The sequence below is a fragment of the Lepidochelys kempii genome, chromosome 2, assembly GCF_965140285.1.
Source record: "Lepidochelys kempii isolate rLepKem1 chromosome 2, rLepKem1.hap1, whole genome shotgun sequence".
Taxonomy (NCBI): domain Eukaryota; kingdom Metazoa; phylum Chordata; order Testudines; family Cheloniidae; genus Lepidochelys; species Lepidochelys kempii.
This window is the reverse complement of record NC_136381.1, coordinates 81,623,026-81,637,910: the sequence shown is the minus strand read 5'-3', so window position 1 is coordinate 81,637,910 and position 14,885 is coordinate 81,623,026. Positions and strand designations below refer to the sequence as shown.

The window sequence follows — 14,885 nt, the reverse complement described above, 5'->3', positions numbered from 1 at the left end:
CACCCACATGGCTTTAATTACCATGACTCATAGCTGTACCTCTAGTCTCCGCTCCTGCTTTCTGTCCAGTCCTACATCTCAACATGTCTCACTGACATCTCCTCCTGAATATCTCACTGTCATCTTAAAATTAACAGGGTCAAAATGGAACCCCTGATTTTTCCTGCCAAACCTCCTCCTCCCCCCGCTTTCTGTCAGTGTTGACAATGCTGCCATTCTCCCTGTCCCTCCAGATTTGAGCCCTCATAAAAGGATTTGTTTTATCTCCTGCCTGTGGGCTCAGTCCCACAAATCCTTACTCATATGAATAGCTTTGCTGTTCTGTGAACAAATAGTCAATATGTAAGAATTATTATGTACATTGAGTTTGGTCTCAGTCCAGTTTCCAATGGAAAAGTGACTATATGAAAAAATTACATAGTTATAACAGTCACTAAATGGCACAATTGTCAACTGTCTCAACAGAAAGACCAAGGGTTGAATGGGCCTGGATATTGAACTACCCTTTCACCTCTGGAAGTGTTTCTTCCGGAACATGGAGAAGGCTCATTGGCCAAGACGTATGGGGAACCTTACACTACTGGTGGGATACCATTCCTGTTCAGTGAACAAAGGATTGGAATCTCTAGTACTGTCAGTGAGGCACATTTTACAAACACTGAATGCAAACAATGAAATAAAAAAAGACATTATTGTGCTGTAGTTCTTTGCAGGAGTAAGGAGCTGTTATTTACAATCACTGACTTCATTATCTACACCATTACCTGAAAGGGGCTTTAAACCCAAAGCAATTTGTGTGGCAGCTGCTTCTACTTGTGGATCTCTGTATTGGTCTAGCATCAGTGGCTAGTATTAAAATGACATGAACGTTGAAAGCATATTAAGTCTTGTAAATGTAAACACAAGTGGGTACTTGAATTTTAATGGGAAGAATGATCTCTTCTTGTGGTTTTGGCAGATGGAACTTGGGTTTTAGAATTCATCATTTCTGGGTAAGCAAATGTGGTAAGAAACCTGGTTCAGCTTGCCTGGGGTTGGCTTTTTTGTACTGTAGTTTCAGATGCAAAATTTGTGGCTTGGGATTTAGCAAATACTAATTTCCAGCAATGGTAGTTACTCCTTTGGATAACTGTGGTGGCTCTTAGGTCTTGCTGAGATGTTAACAAAGAATGATGGAAATAATCTTGATTCCATCCCTGAAGAAACCAGAAGTTTAATTTATATCAATATCACAGGATTTGGCAACAGTAACCAAAATGCATGGGATCATAAATTGACTAATTTAAAATAATTGCTCATTTTAGGGTCTGATCTTAGACTGATTCCTGGGTGGTGCTGGAGGCCCTAATTCAGCAAAGCACTTACGCACACGCTTACAGGCAATCATGTGCCTAACACCCATTCAAATCAATGAGAGTAGGATGTGCTTGGTACTTAATATGTACTTAAATGCTTTGCTGAATTAGGGCTTCAATTCTTGTTGGTTATTGAGGGCACTCAGCACCTCCCAAAAGGTGCTCATCATTTTTCAGGATTGGGCCCTTATCTGGGTAGGTTACTGTATGTGTAGAAAATCTTCATACTTTCTTCCCTCTCTCACATTCTATAGGTAACAAATAAAATTAGATCATGTGTCTGCTGGTAAGGAGTTTCTACTACTCTCTGTAGTCAGTATTTGTAGGATTGGGCCATTATTTTGTATGAGCAGGGTAGGTATCCTGTTGTCTTTTTGCATAATGTACAATGCTAAGCACAATAGTCATCACTCAACAAATAATAACAAATCGCTGAAAAGATTACAAGAACAAATGCAGTTAGATTGACAAATTAGCCAGGTTTAGGTCCTCAATAGTACATAGTATATTTTTCTTCTCAATTACATTGTATGAATTGTATATATTATGTTACATAAATCTAAGCACACTGTTGGAGTCTCATCTTGATAGCTGGAAAATAGACATCTAACACCAGCATTCGTGATTGAAATTAGTTTTATTCCTGCTATTATGCAGATTGCATACTAGGCTCCCACAGTTTTTATTCCTATTGAAAGATAAATTAGTGTTTAAAACCAGGTTTAAAAGAAACTAGTTTCTGAACTAAGTTAAAAGAAAACACTTGTTAAACTTTTCTTTGTACACAGGCAAAATGCTCATTTGGTTTATACCACATTTTTGTTACATAATAGTTTGTTTTCAGCAACAAGTGAACAAAACATTTGGTTTAGTTTTCTATTAAGGGAGAAAGGGCAAGGAGATGTATGCGACACATTTAAAGTATAAGATACTGAAGCAACGTATGGTCAATAAGGCCCCAGTTGTGTATACCCGCACATACTTAACGCTGTGAACTTGAGAAGTCCCATTAATGTCATTAGGACTGTACACATGTGTAGAGTTAAGCGCGTATACAAGGGTTTTTGCTGAATTGGAATCTAAGCTTGTTTTGCACCTGACTTTATATTATGAGTGGCTGACAGCGCCACCGGTAACGGAGAGTAGCAGGTATCCCACTCACATTAAGTGCTGAGCTTCCAGACAGAGCAATGCAACTTTGTGAGTAACCTATGGGACTGAAAGAGCAAATGACTAGTTTGGTGCCTCAGTAAGCAGTTTATGCATGTTGTCACCTGATTTACACATGCAGCTGCAGTAATTGCACATAAAAACGCACCATTGTGCATGCACTTCAGGCCTTCCTTTCTGCCAATGTGTTTCAATGTGCAAGTGGATCTTGAGAGCCTCTGCTGAAGTTTCAAAGAAAAAAAAGATGAAGTCAGAAGATGGCCCCACCTCAGAGCCCGCACTCGCAGCTGGAGCCGGCACCCCTTCTCGCATCTCAATCCCCTGCCCCAGCCTCATGAAAATGAGCGAGTGAGCAAGGGTTGGGGAGAGTGAGGAATGGAGGGAGGGGGGATGGAGTGAGCAGGGGGCAGGGCCTCAGAGAAGGGGCAAGGCCTCGGAGAAGGGGCAGGGCATGGGGTGGGGCAAGGGTGTTTTGGTTTTCTGCAAATAGAAACTTGGCAACCCTACTTGATACCCCTTTCTTACCTTCTCCCATTCTGGGTCTATTACCATGGGAACCCCGTGCATAGAACTCATTCTCAAAGTCCTAGTCTTGCCACTACTGATCTTTGGAACGTGAAGATTTTGAATGATTAAAGCCTTTTCCATATATTTTATTTAGACTTTATCAGTAATAAAATAATATAATAATTAATAATAATAATTATCAACTTCATGAAAAAACTCGTACAGATACAGAGAGACATCATCTTCCTTTCCAAATGCAAACAGATGGACCTCATACCAAAAGGACTGAAGGTAAAAAATCCATTACAATTTACATACCACACAGACTATGCTGTAAGCTTGTGCCACACACTCTCAAAGAAACTGCGGAACTACCTGATCAACATCCTTTACAGCAAACAGGGAAAGATTAAGAATGAGCTCTCCAAACTGGATACTCTCATAAAAAAACAACCTTCCACACATACTTCCTCATGGCTGGGCTTTACAAAAACCAGACAAGCCATTTACAACACACACTTTGCTTCTCTACAAAAGAAAAAGGACAGTAAACTATCTAAACTACTACATACCACAAGGGGCCACAACAGTGGTTCCCTTAACCCACCCAGCAATATTGTTAATCTATCCAGCTATATTCTTAGTCCAGCAGAAGAATCTGTCCTATCTCGGGGCCTCTCCTTCTGCCCCTCCACCCCCATGAACATGATACAGTTCTGTGGTGACCTAGAAACCTATTTTCGACATCTCGACTCAAGGAATATTTCCAATACACCTCTGAACAACATACTAACTCACAGAGACCTTTCTACCAACACTACAGAAAGAAGGATTCTGGGTGGACTCCTCCTGAAGGTCGAAACAACAGATTGGACTTCTACATAGAGTGCTTCCGCCAACGTGCATGGGCTGAAATTGTGGAAAAGCAGTGTCACTTGCCCCATAACCTCAGCTGTGAAGAACACAATGCTATCCACAGCCTCAGAAACAACTCTGACATCATAATAAAAAAGGCTGACAAAGGAGGTGCTGTCGTCATCATGAATAGGTCAGAATATGAACAAGAGGCTGCTAGGCAGCTCTCCAACACCACATTCTACAAGCCATTACCCTCTGATCCCACTGCGGGTTACCAAAAGAAACTACCATCTGCTCAAGAAACTCCCTGAAAAAGCACAAGAACAAATCCGCACAGACACACCCCTAGAACTCCGACCAGGGGTATTCTATCTGCTACCTAAAATCCATAAACCTGGAAATCCTGGACGCCCCATCATCTCAGGCATTGGCACCTGACAGCAGGATTGTCTGGCTATGTAGACTCCCTCCTCAGGCCCTACGCTGCCAGCACTCCCAGCTATCTTCGAGACACCACTGACTTCCTGAGGAAACTACAATTCATCGGTGATGTTCCTGAAAACACCATCCTAGCCAGTATGGATGTAGAAGCCCTCTACACAAACATTCCACATAAAGATGGACTACAAGCCGTCAGGAACAGTATCCCCGATAATGTCACGGCAAACCTGGTGGCTGAACTTTGTGTCTTTGTCCTCACCCATAACTATTTCACATTTGGGGACAATGTATACCTTCAAATCAGCGAAACTGCTATGGGTACCCGCATGGCCCCACAGTATGCCAACATTTTTATGGCTGACGAAGAACAACACTTCCTCAGCTCTCGTCCCCTAATGCCCCTACTCTACTTGCGCTACATTGATGACATCTTCATCATCTGGATCCATGGAAAAGAAGCCCTTGAGGAATTCCACCATGATTTCAACAATTTCCATCCCACCATCAACCTCAGCCTGGACCAGTCCACACAAGAGATCCAATTCCTGGACATTATGGTGCTAATAAGCGATGGTCACATGAACACCACCCTATACCAGAAACCTACTGACCGCTATGCTTACCTACATGCCTCCAGCTTCATCCAGACCACACCACACGATCCATTCTCTACAGCCAAGCTCTACGATACAACAGCATTTGCTCCAACCCCTCAGACAGAGACAAACACCTACAAGATCTCTATCAAGCGTTCTTACAACTACAAAACCCACCTGCTGAAGTGAAGAAACAGATTGACAGAGCCAGAAGAGTACCCAGAAGTTACCTACTACAGGACAGGCCCAACAAAGAAAATAAGAGAATGCCACTAGCCATCACCTTCAGCCCCCAACTAAAACCTCTCCAACGCATCATCAAGGATCTACAACCTATCCTGAAGGACGACCCATCACTCTCACAGATCTTGGGAGACAGGCCAGTCCTTGCTTACAGACAGCCCCCCCAACCTGAAGCAAATACTCACCAGCAACTACACATCACACAACAAAAACACTAACCCAGGAACCTATCCTTGCAACAAACCTGTTGCCAACTGTGTCCACATATCTATTCAGGGGACACCATCATAGGGCCTAATCACATCAGCCACACTATCAGAGGTTCGTTCACCTGCACATCTACCAATGTGATATATGCCATTATGTACCAGCAATGCCCTCTGCCATGTACATTGGCCAAACTGGACAGTCTCTACGTAAAAGAATAAATGGACACAAATAAGATGTCAAGAATTATAACATTCAAAAACCAGTCGGAGAACACTTCAATCTCTTTGGTCACTCGATTGCAGACCTAAAAGTTGCAATTCTTCAACAAAAAAAACTTCAAAAACAGACTCCAACGAGAGACTGCTGAATTGGAATTAATTTGCAAACTGGACACAATTAAATTAGGCTTGAATAAAGACTGGGAGTGGATTGTGTCATTACACAAAGTTAAACTATTTCCTCATGTTTATTCCCTGCCCACTCCCCACTGTTCCTCACACATTCTTGTCAACTGCTGGAAATGGCCCACCTTGATTATCACTACAAAAGGTTTTTTTTCTCTCCTGCTGGTAATAGCTCACCTTACCTGATCACTCTCGTTACCGTGTGTATGGTAACACCCATTGTTTCATGTTCTCTGTGTATATAAAATCTCCCCATTGTATTTTCTACTACATGCATCCGATGAAGTGAGCTGTAGCTCACGAAAGCTTATGCTCCAATAAATTTGTTAATCTCTAAGGTGCCACAAGTACTCCTTTTCTTTTTGCGAATAATAATCCTTTGCATTTATCCAGTGGCTTGAATCATACAGATTTTTAATCGATTCCCCAACTTTTCATTTAAATCCCTCCCTAGAAACTCATTTCTATAGGATTTGCCTATATTCAGATATGAATTAGAACCTCCAGATGGGTTCTTGCCACTACTGATCATATCACTGTAATCCTTGTCCTCCCATATTGATATGGACACATTGCCTGTCTTAAATTGAGAGAAGCTCAAACTATTTGTCAGTAACCTCACACATTCACTACTCAATAAACATGCATCCTCTTTTCAAGCGTACTTTTCTGTAGCAGATAGCTTATGGGTATCAGAAATGATTTTAGCTGGCTCGTTTGACCACTTTAATGCAACTTTTTGTGTGTGTAGTTTCAGAACAAACCACTAGACATGGAAGTTATAGGTAGCATTTTAATGTGGAATTTTCCAAGTAGTAGATCTTGAAAGATTAGAAGTTCATTCAATCTACGGTGATCTTAAATTATCTCTCTTTGGCAGCATGTCTTAATAGATATAGAGAAATTATACAGTGGCATGTTTTCACCTGCTATGTATTTGGATTTTGTGCAGACGTTCTGTTACTTCAAAGGCAGCACATAGTATCTGGAAAAGTGACATAAAATATAGAAGCTTTGAGGGGAAAAAAATCTCTTAAAATATCATTTCTATTTTAATCATGTTCTGTCTCTTGATTTATTTAACAAATTCAATAAGTTTTTTTGGATCCAATAATCTTTCGAGTTTTCTTTCTGAAGCTGAAACCGATAACTTTTGGTATGAAACTTTTTCAGTAAAAGGGTCATTGTTGATAAGATTCTGACTAGTTCAGATTGGAATTTTTTTTCTTGTAATGACAGAAATTTGTCTTACAAAGAAGCAAAAGAAATAATTTTTGGAACTTGAAGGAAAGTTGTTTACTTAAGGCAGTGGTTCTCAACTCTGGTCTATCGCTTGTTCAGGGAAAGCCCTTGGCGCACCGGGCCGGTTTGTTTACCTGCCGCGTCTGCAGGTTCGGCTGATCGCGGCTCCCATTGGCCGCGGTTCGCCGCTCCAGGCCAATGGGGGCCGCAGAAAGTGGCGTTGGCCAAGGGATGTGCTGGCCATCCTTCTAGAGTTGAGAACCACTGGTTTAAGGAAAGCTGTACTGATTAGGTATTATATCTTATGGCCTGATCCTTCTTCTGTTGAAGTCAATGGGATCAGGAACTTAGATAGTTAAATGTTTGTTAAGAATATATAATTAAATTGAACTTTCAAAATTGTTTTTAGAAATAACAGTTGCTGTTTTAGGCCTCACTTCAGCAAGGCACCGAAGCATGGATCCAGTGCTTAATTTGTAATGAAATAGGTGCCGGGGCTCAAGTAATTAGGTGCTGGAGCTATTGCAATTGTATTACTTTCATAACTGATGCAGCAAGGCCCAGGTGCTGCTGGGGCTATGAACTGCCAAACCTAGAGATGCTGTGGCTGAGTCCTGGCAAGCACTGACATAAATTAAGCACAGCATGGGTCTGTCTTAACCATGTGAATAGTCCTGTTGACATCAAGATAGACACATGCTTACATCCCATGCTGAATTCAGGCCTTAGTACAGGGGTGGGCAAACTACTGCCCACGGGCTGGATCCAGCCCCTCAGGGCTTTGGATCTGACCTGCGGGATTGCCAGCCCCGTGGTGCTGCGGGCCCTGTGGTGCTGCGGGCCCCGTGCCGCTCCCGGAAGTGGACGGCATCATGTTTCTGTGGCCCCTTGTGGGGGCGGTGGCAGGGACAGGGACAGAGGGCTCCGCGTGCTGCCCTCACCTGTGGGTTCCACACCCGAAGCCCCCATTGGCCAGGAACGGGGAACTGCTACCAATGGGAGCTTCAGGTGTGGAACCCACAGGTGAGGGCAGCACGCGGAGCCCTCTGCCCTCCCCCGCCCTAGGTGCCACAGGGACGTGGTGCCAGCCGATTCCGTGAGGGGCGCAGGGCCAGGATAAGCAGGGAGCCTGCCTTAGTGGTGCGGCGCCGCTGCCACCCCAGGTAAGCTCCAGGTAAGCGGTGCTGGGCCAGAGCCCGCACACCAAACCCCTCCTGCACCCTGCACCCCAGCTTCCTGCCCTGATCCCCCTCCTGCACCCTAAACCCCTGCCCTGAGCCCCCTGCTGCACCCTACACCGCTCCTGCACCCCAACCCCCTGCCCTGAGCCCCCTCCTGCACTCTGCACCCCTGCTCTGAGCCCCCTCCTGCACTCCATGCCCCCTCCTGCAACCCAACCTGAGCCCCCTCGTACATCCTGCACCCCTCCTCCACCCCAGCCCCTTACCCTGAGCCCCTTCCTGCATACCACACACCTTCCCACACCCCGTATTCCCTCCCACACCCCAACCCCCTGCCCCAGCCCTACATTCTTGGCCCTGCATGCAATTTCCCCACCCAAATGTGGCCCTCGGGCCAAAATGTTTGCCCACCCCGACTTAGTATTTCATTATGAATGTCACTGTTGTGTCTCAGTTACAGCTGCCATTGTATTGTTATTTTCCCAGCAGGAGGTGGAGGCTGATGGTGTAGTCTGAGGAACAGCAAACACAACTCATTGTTTGAATTTATGAGAAAAGCAAAAGGCACTTAAACGGTATAATTTGTAATGAAAAGTAATCAAACTCATCTTTACAATCATTTTATTTAACAGCAGTGTATTTTTTATTAAATTAAAAAAAGACATTACCATATGGCATCTTTTGAAAATCTCTTGCTTTTTCTTAGGGCATTCAAATGCTGAGATTCATTTTCTGTGTGTCATGCTATTGTCAAGGTAGTCGCTTCCTCTTTGTTAATTATTCTTTCAGTTGTATGTAAGATCCAATTCTCCATTGTCCTGCACCTTGTGTGGTCAGTTACACCTGTTCAAAGTGGGTACAATAAGTTACCATTTTGTATTGGTAGCATTTTACACCTGTCACCTGTTCACTCTGCACTAGTGTAGAGAGCACTTGGTCATGCACTTGTTTGCAAAGTTGGTTGCAAAACTTAATTTACATATGTGACGGTGAAGTTTTCCTTAAAGTATCTTGGAAAGATATGTACAGTCTTGACAGTAGCATTTAAATGGTGTTTTCCTTTAAAAGAGGTCTCAGGCCTTAATCTTCTGTTTGTAGTTTTTTATTGACAAATTTCATGTCCATAGTATGAAGTACTTTGTATTTTACTTTAACCTTTGAAATAAATGAAGACATCTCATATTTAGTCTGTTGTCTACTGTAAAGTCTTGATGTTTGAAGTTTCATGTCATTTGGCTTTCCCAGGAATTGCTTCATTTCCTCCAAAGTGCTTACAGTTAGGTTTCTTATTTTTTGGTAAAATCTGTTCTTGCTATAGTGTTGGGAGTACTTTTTTTTTTTTAAAGCCTTCTGTGGTCTAACACAGTACATGTGTTTATAAAGATGCAGAAGGCCCCTTGAGGTCTGGGGAGGAGACTAGGCTCTATTAGGAGCTCTTCAAACTGTCTTTGGTCTCAGAGTAAGTGGAATGTCATTCACATGACTGCTCCCTGTGTACCTTGATACACACATGGCTGTGGGAAGACTTACTTCTGCAAGTTGTAAGGTTTACCATGGCACAAATTACCCAGATGTGTCAGTGTAGTGAGAAGACTGGACAGTCCCTTCATCATCGAGTGGAGCTAGAGAGAGCTACAAAGTAAGTGTGAGATGCTGTTTTGACATTGTTTTTTAAGGATTTCATTGTGACTTTGCTTGACTGTATCATGATGATGTTGAGTGTCAGTGACCCAAGTATTGCAATGGGATAATCAGAATGGGGCACTGTGATTATTTTGTGACTCTATTCATTAATTAATTGAATCTCCAGCCTTTCACTGTTGAATTCTATTACTCTAACACATCCATGTAGTTAAGCATATACTAGACTGAGCTACTTCGATATAGAAAAGGTGGCATTTAGCATAATCACACTGCAGATTTTTCAGTGTGTTGGGCCATAGTGCCAAGTGGTATAGCTCCACTGAACTCACCAGCTGAGAATCTGCCCTGTTGTTTTTGTGGGCACTGAACTGGAAAACAATTTACTGTCTTGCTGTTCTACAAAGACAAGTTGTTAATGAATGTTAGTTCTATTTACTTGATTTTACACAACTTAACAAGCTCTGCTGTTTACTTCCAGCATTACTTGTGTTAATGTATATATATTTTGTTACCAGCTCTTCCATGTAGCTTACATCCTTATCAAGTTTGCAAATTCTCCTCGCCCAGATCTCTGGGTGTTAGAAAGATCAGTGGACTTTGGAAGAACCTATGCACCTTGGCAGTATTTTGCTTGTGAGTATTGATTCTTGCAGCCCTGCAGTTTTATAGGAGAGTTTAATTATTTGTAGAATTTAGAAACAAAAAATCAACCTAGTGGTTTCCCTGAATAAAGTATGGTAACATGAGATGCGTTTGGAAGGGGTCTGGTATAACTGTTAACTAGTTATCCTCCGTAAAGCCCTGACCTTACATTCATCAGCAAAATTAACATGACATGGTTTGAAAGTTTAGAATCTTTTTGTTTAAATTAGCCCAGAGACACACACTCAAACGGATTTTGTTGCCAGTAATTTTTCTTCCAAAGAGCCACTGCTTTATATATAGTTCTCTCTACTGAGAGAAGTCTTTGATGAGGTAAATTTTCAAAGCAAGGCATATTGATTTAATCTGACAACTTTCATTTAAACTGGTAGAGAACACATTATTAAAACCCAATATAGTACTGCAAAAATGTAAAACTGCCCTTGGGATTTTTCCTTTTATCTTGTTTTTGTCTTTTAATAGTGCCTTTCACCCCCCGCCCCAGGATTCCAGTCTTCTTTATAAACCTAAACTGGAATACATGTACAATCACCCTACAATGCAACCATTTTTGTAGTGATATGTGGAAGCTGTTTCAGTGCATTGCCAAACACTAAGAACAGTTTAGGGCAGAAAGTGAAGAAGAATGTGTTCATTTGCTTTTAATATTTTTCATTTTTCTATAGTAATATTTCTATTTTCATACAGAGATGTAATTTGATTCAGGGAGATAATCTATTAGAAAACATGAGGATAGTTCTTTATGGATTTATGTAGCACAATAATGCATGTTTCAATATGTAAAAAAATTGATTTCTTATTTTACTAGATTCTAAAGCAGACTGTTTGGAACATTTTGGAAAAAAAATTAGTGCTCGTATTAGGAGGGATGATGATGTTATTTGCACTACAGAGTATTCTCGAATTGTGCCTCTTGAAAATGGTGAGGTAAGTGCTTTTCAGAAGACTGGAAAATTTAATTTTTCACACTGGAAATAAACAGTGTTATACAGTGGTTGCTTATTAGTATGTTGTTATGAAACATTTGCTATTTCAATAAAACCTGAATTTTTAAGCCAATTTTCAAACGTAGGTGTCTATGTAAATCCATCAGGTATGTAAATCCATATTCAGGCATTTAAGAAGATGTCCTAATTTTTATACATGTGCTGAACATTCACAACTTCCAATGAGAAATGAGTGCTCAGAACTTCTGAACTTAGGCCATTTGTTTAGCTTCATGAATATAATTTAGGTGCCTTACTTTGGGCATCCAAGTATGAAAAATTTGGCTTTGTTTTCTGAGTAGTCACAATGACTGTAATGGGTCTAATTGTGTGAGAATTGTTGATGGAAGTAAAGGTTGCGGAATCAGACCTCTAAATTTCAATGAGCAGTAACTCTATTTTAAAAAAAAGAAAAATGCTGTAAATGTATAGTATAATATAAGTGTGTCTGTAAAAGCTAACACAGGTCATATTGCTTTGGCTTAGAAAGATGCTTCTTACCACTAGGAAATATGATTTATATTCCCTTTATATGAATGTTTATTAGTGGTTGCATTTATCATTCTTTCCAACATAATCTTTTATTGGAGGCCTGTGTCAGATCAAAATCCAAACTTCCTCATTATTCATGGTTGTTAGAATTGAATGTTATGTGACATGCCACTACAAAGAGAGGCTTGTGATGAAGCTTGTATCCAGATCCAAACTTCTTGAAAGTTTTGGGGATTTGGATCCAGTGTTCCAGTTTTGATTTATATTGGTCTATGAACATTTCTACAGAGTGGTCCAAAAACTTATAGAAAGATTAGCATTTTCTATTAAATTCTATGGATTTTCAGATTAATTTCTTTTAGAATCCTGTTGCATTATCCCCTGTTAAATGGTGTATGACTTTTTCTAAAGGAGTTGTGTTGTAATTGGAAACTTCAGTGATCCAATCTTATGTACTTACATGTTTCCAAGTGGCTACTATAAACTGTATCTGAAATCAGTTCAGTTATAAACAAATAAATAGCTTTTGCTCAGTTGTACACACACTCTGATTTATTAATTTAGGGTTCACTTATGATTGTTGGGATGCTGGCATCAATTTCTTTTTCATAATAAGAGCATTGAAGCATTTGTTTTGAATTATTATACAAACCTGCTCCCGCCTGGAGGGAAATTCTAAAGTAACATTGAGTACTCAGCCAAAAAAAACCAAAAAAACCCGAGGAGACCTTAGAGACTAACAAATTTATTTGGGCCTAAGCTTTTGTGGGCTAAAACCCACTTCATCGGATGCATGCAGTGGAAAATACAGTAGGAAGATATATATATATATACAGAGAACATGAAAAAATGGGTGTTGCCATATCAACTGTAATGAGACCAATCAATTAAGGTGAGCTATTATCAGCAGGAGAAAAAAAACCTTTTGTAGTGATAATCAGGATGGCCCATATCAAACCGTTGACAAGAAGGTGTGAGTAACAGTAGGGGAAAAATTAGCATGGGGAAATAGTTTTTACTTTGTGTAATGACCCATCCACTCCCAGTCTTTATTCAAGCCTAATTTAATGGTGTCCAGTTTGCAAATTAATTCCAGTTCTGCAGTTTCTCGTTGGAGTCTGTTGTTGAAGTTTTTTTGTTGGAGAATTGTGACTACTCTGAAATTGAGTGATCAGGGTGGTTGAAATGTTCTCCGACCAGTTTTTGAATGTTACAATTCTTGACTTTTGATTTGTGTCCATTTATTCTTTTGCGTAGAGATTGTCCGGTTTGGCCAATGTACATGGCAGAGGGGTATTGTTGGCACATGATGGCATATATCACATTGGTAGATGTGCAGGTGAATGAGCCTCTGATGGTGTGGCTGATGTGATTAGGTCCTATGATGGTGTCCCTTGAATAGATATGTGGACAGAGTTGGCAATGGGCTTTGTTGCAAGGATAGGTTCCTGGGTTAGTGTTTTTGTTGTGTGGTGTGTGGTTGCTGGTGAGTATTTGCTTCAGGTTGTGGGGCTGTCTGTAAGTGAGGAAAGTACTCACTTTCAAAAGTACATGAACATACTCTCAGGCACTGTAGCTATTAACTGAAATGTATTCCAGGAATTTTTGTGCCTTAACCCAAAAGTGAATGCATGTTGGTAAAAGGGCAATATCCTGAAGTTCTTACTTAGGTAAAAGTCCTATGGACATCATTGCTGTTAGTAATGTATTAGGAACTGACTTGTTTTTGTTGTTTTCTGTAAAATTACATGTATCTCTTCAGTACTCTCTGACGTAATTCATTCAAGACACATGAAGCTCTTGAAGACCAGGATATGTAACATGAGTAAATTGTGCCTGAAGTGAATGGGAATTTTTTCAATATTCAGGTTTTGCTGTGAATATTTTCATAGAACCTATGATTGCTGGAGCATCCTGCTAAATCAGAGCAGTATGGCCTGTATTAGCATTTACAGACACTTATACTATATACTTAAAGCATTTAAATTTTGTTTTAAATAGAAGAGTTACTTCTCACTGAAATTTAGAGGCCCGAGTCTGTAACCTTACTCCCTTGAATACTAGACATGGTTAGAAATGAGCAATCTGTAAAGTTTTGGATGTTTATATTATCGAACCCTATGGATGGCTCCCCACTGTTGATGTTAACTGTTTCCTATGTTTTGACAAAAAGATCTTTGCTCTTTTATTAGATTGTGGTATCCTTGGTAAATGGTCGTCCAGGAGTAAAAAACTTCACTCACTCTCCCATACTTAGGGAATTTACCAAGGCAACAAACATCCGCTTGCGTTTTCTCAGAACCAATACCCTTCTTGGACACTTGATAGCCAAAGCTCAACGGGACCCCACTGTAACCCGCAGAGTAAGTAACTTTTTTCATAAATGGATGTTCAACAGTTGCCCTTCATTCCATTACAGTGAATGGAATGGCACAAATGTCTTTAGTTTGCAAAACCACAACAAAAAATGGATATGGTCCTGATGATCCCCTCCAGCTCCACTTGCAGAGGGAAGCTAGTTGGGACAGATCAGAGTTGTGTGGTTTGTGTAGAGGGGAGTGTGGTGCTCTCAGGGCACCCAGAACTGTAAGCCATTGTGTTACCTCTCTGCATTAGCAAAAGAGCTTTGCTGGAGCTTAAACTGTGTGACAGCTCCCTGCCATGCCAATCTGTTGGCCTTGCTAGCAAACCCCTTGAGTCTCTGTCAGTCTAAATCTTGCCTTGCAGGTAATATCCAGTGAACCCCAGTTCCTGAGTTCCCCAGAGACATCTTTCTGCAGTGTCCAGTCGCTCTCAGTGGACACTCACAGAAATTAACCAAGTTCCCTGTCTTCAAAGAGAGGCAGAATATACAACAGCCTGTTAGTTCAGCTGGGGATGCATGCCTTAACTT

General features: G+C 41.0%; 1 protein-coding gene across 2 annotated transcripts in view; it reads left to right on the top strand.

Annotated features, from left to right (window-relative positions):
* Nucleotides 1–14,885, top strand: part of LAMA3 (laminin subunit alpha 3) — a 190,226-nt gene that overhangs the window by 31,599 nt on the left and 143,742 nt on the right. The window contains exons 3-5 of one of the 2 annotated variants that reach the window (XM_073331377.2): nt 10,367–10,484; nt 11,323–11,441; nt 14,185–14,355. The exons of the other annotated variant lie outside the window; for it this stretch is intronic. Coding sequence (XP_073187478.1) covers nt 10,367–10,484; nt 11,323–11,441; nt 14,185–14,355 — 408 coding nt within the window. The remainder of the gene's footprint in view (nt 1–10,366; nt 10,485–11,322; nt 11,442–14,184; nt 14,356–14,885) is intronic. 2 annotated transcript variants of the gene reach the window in all.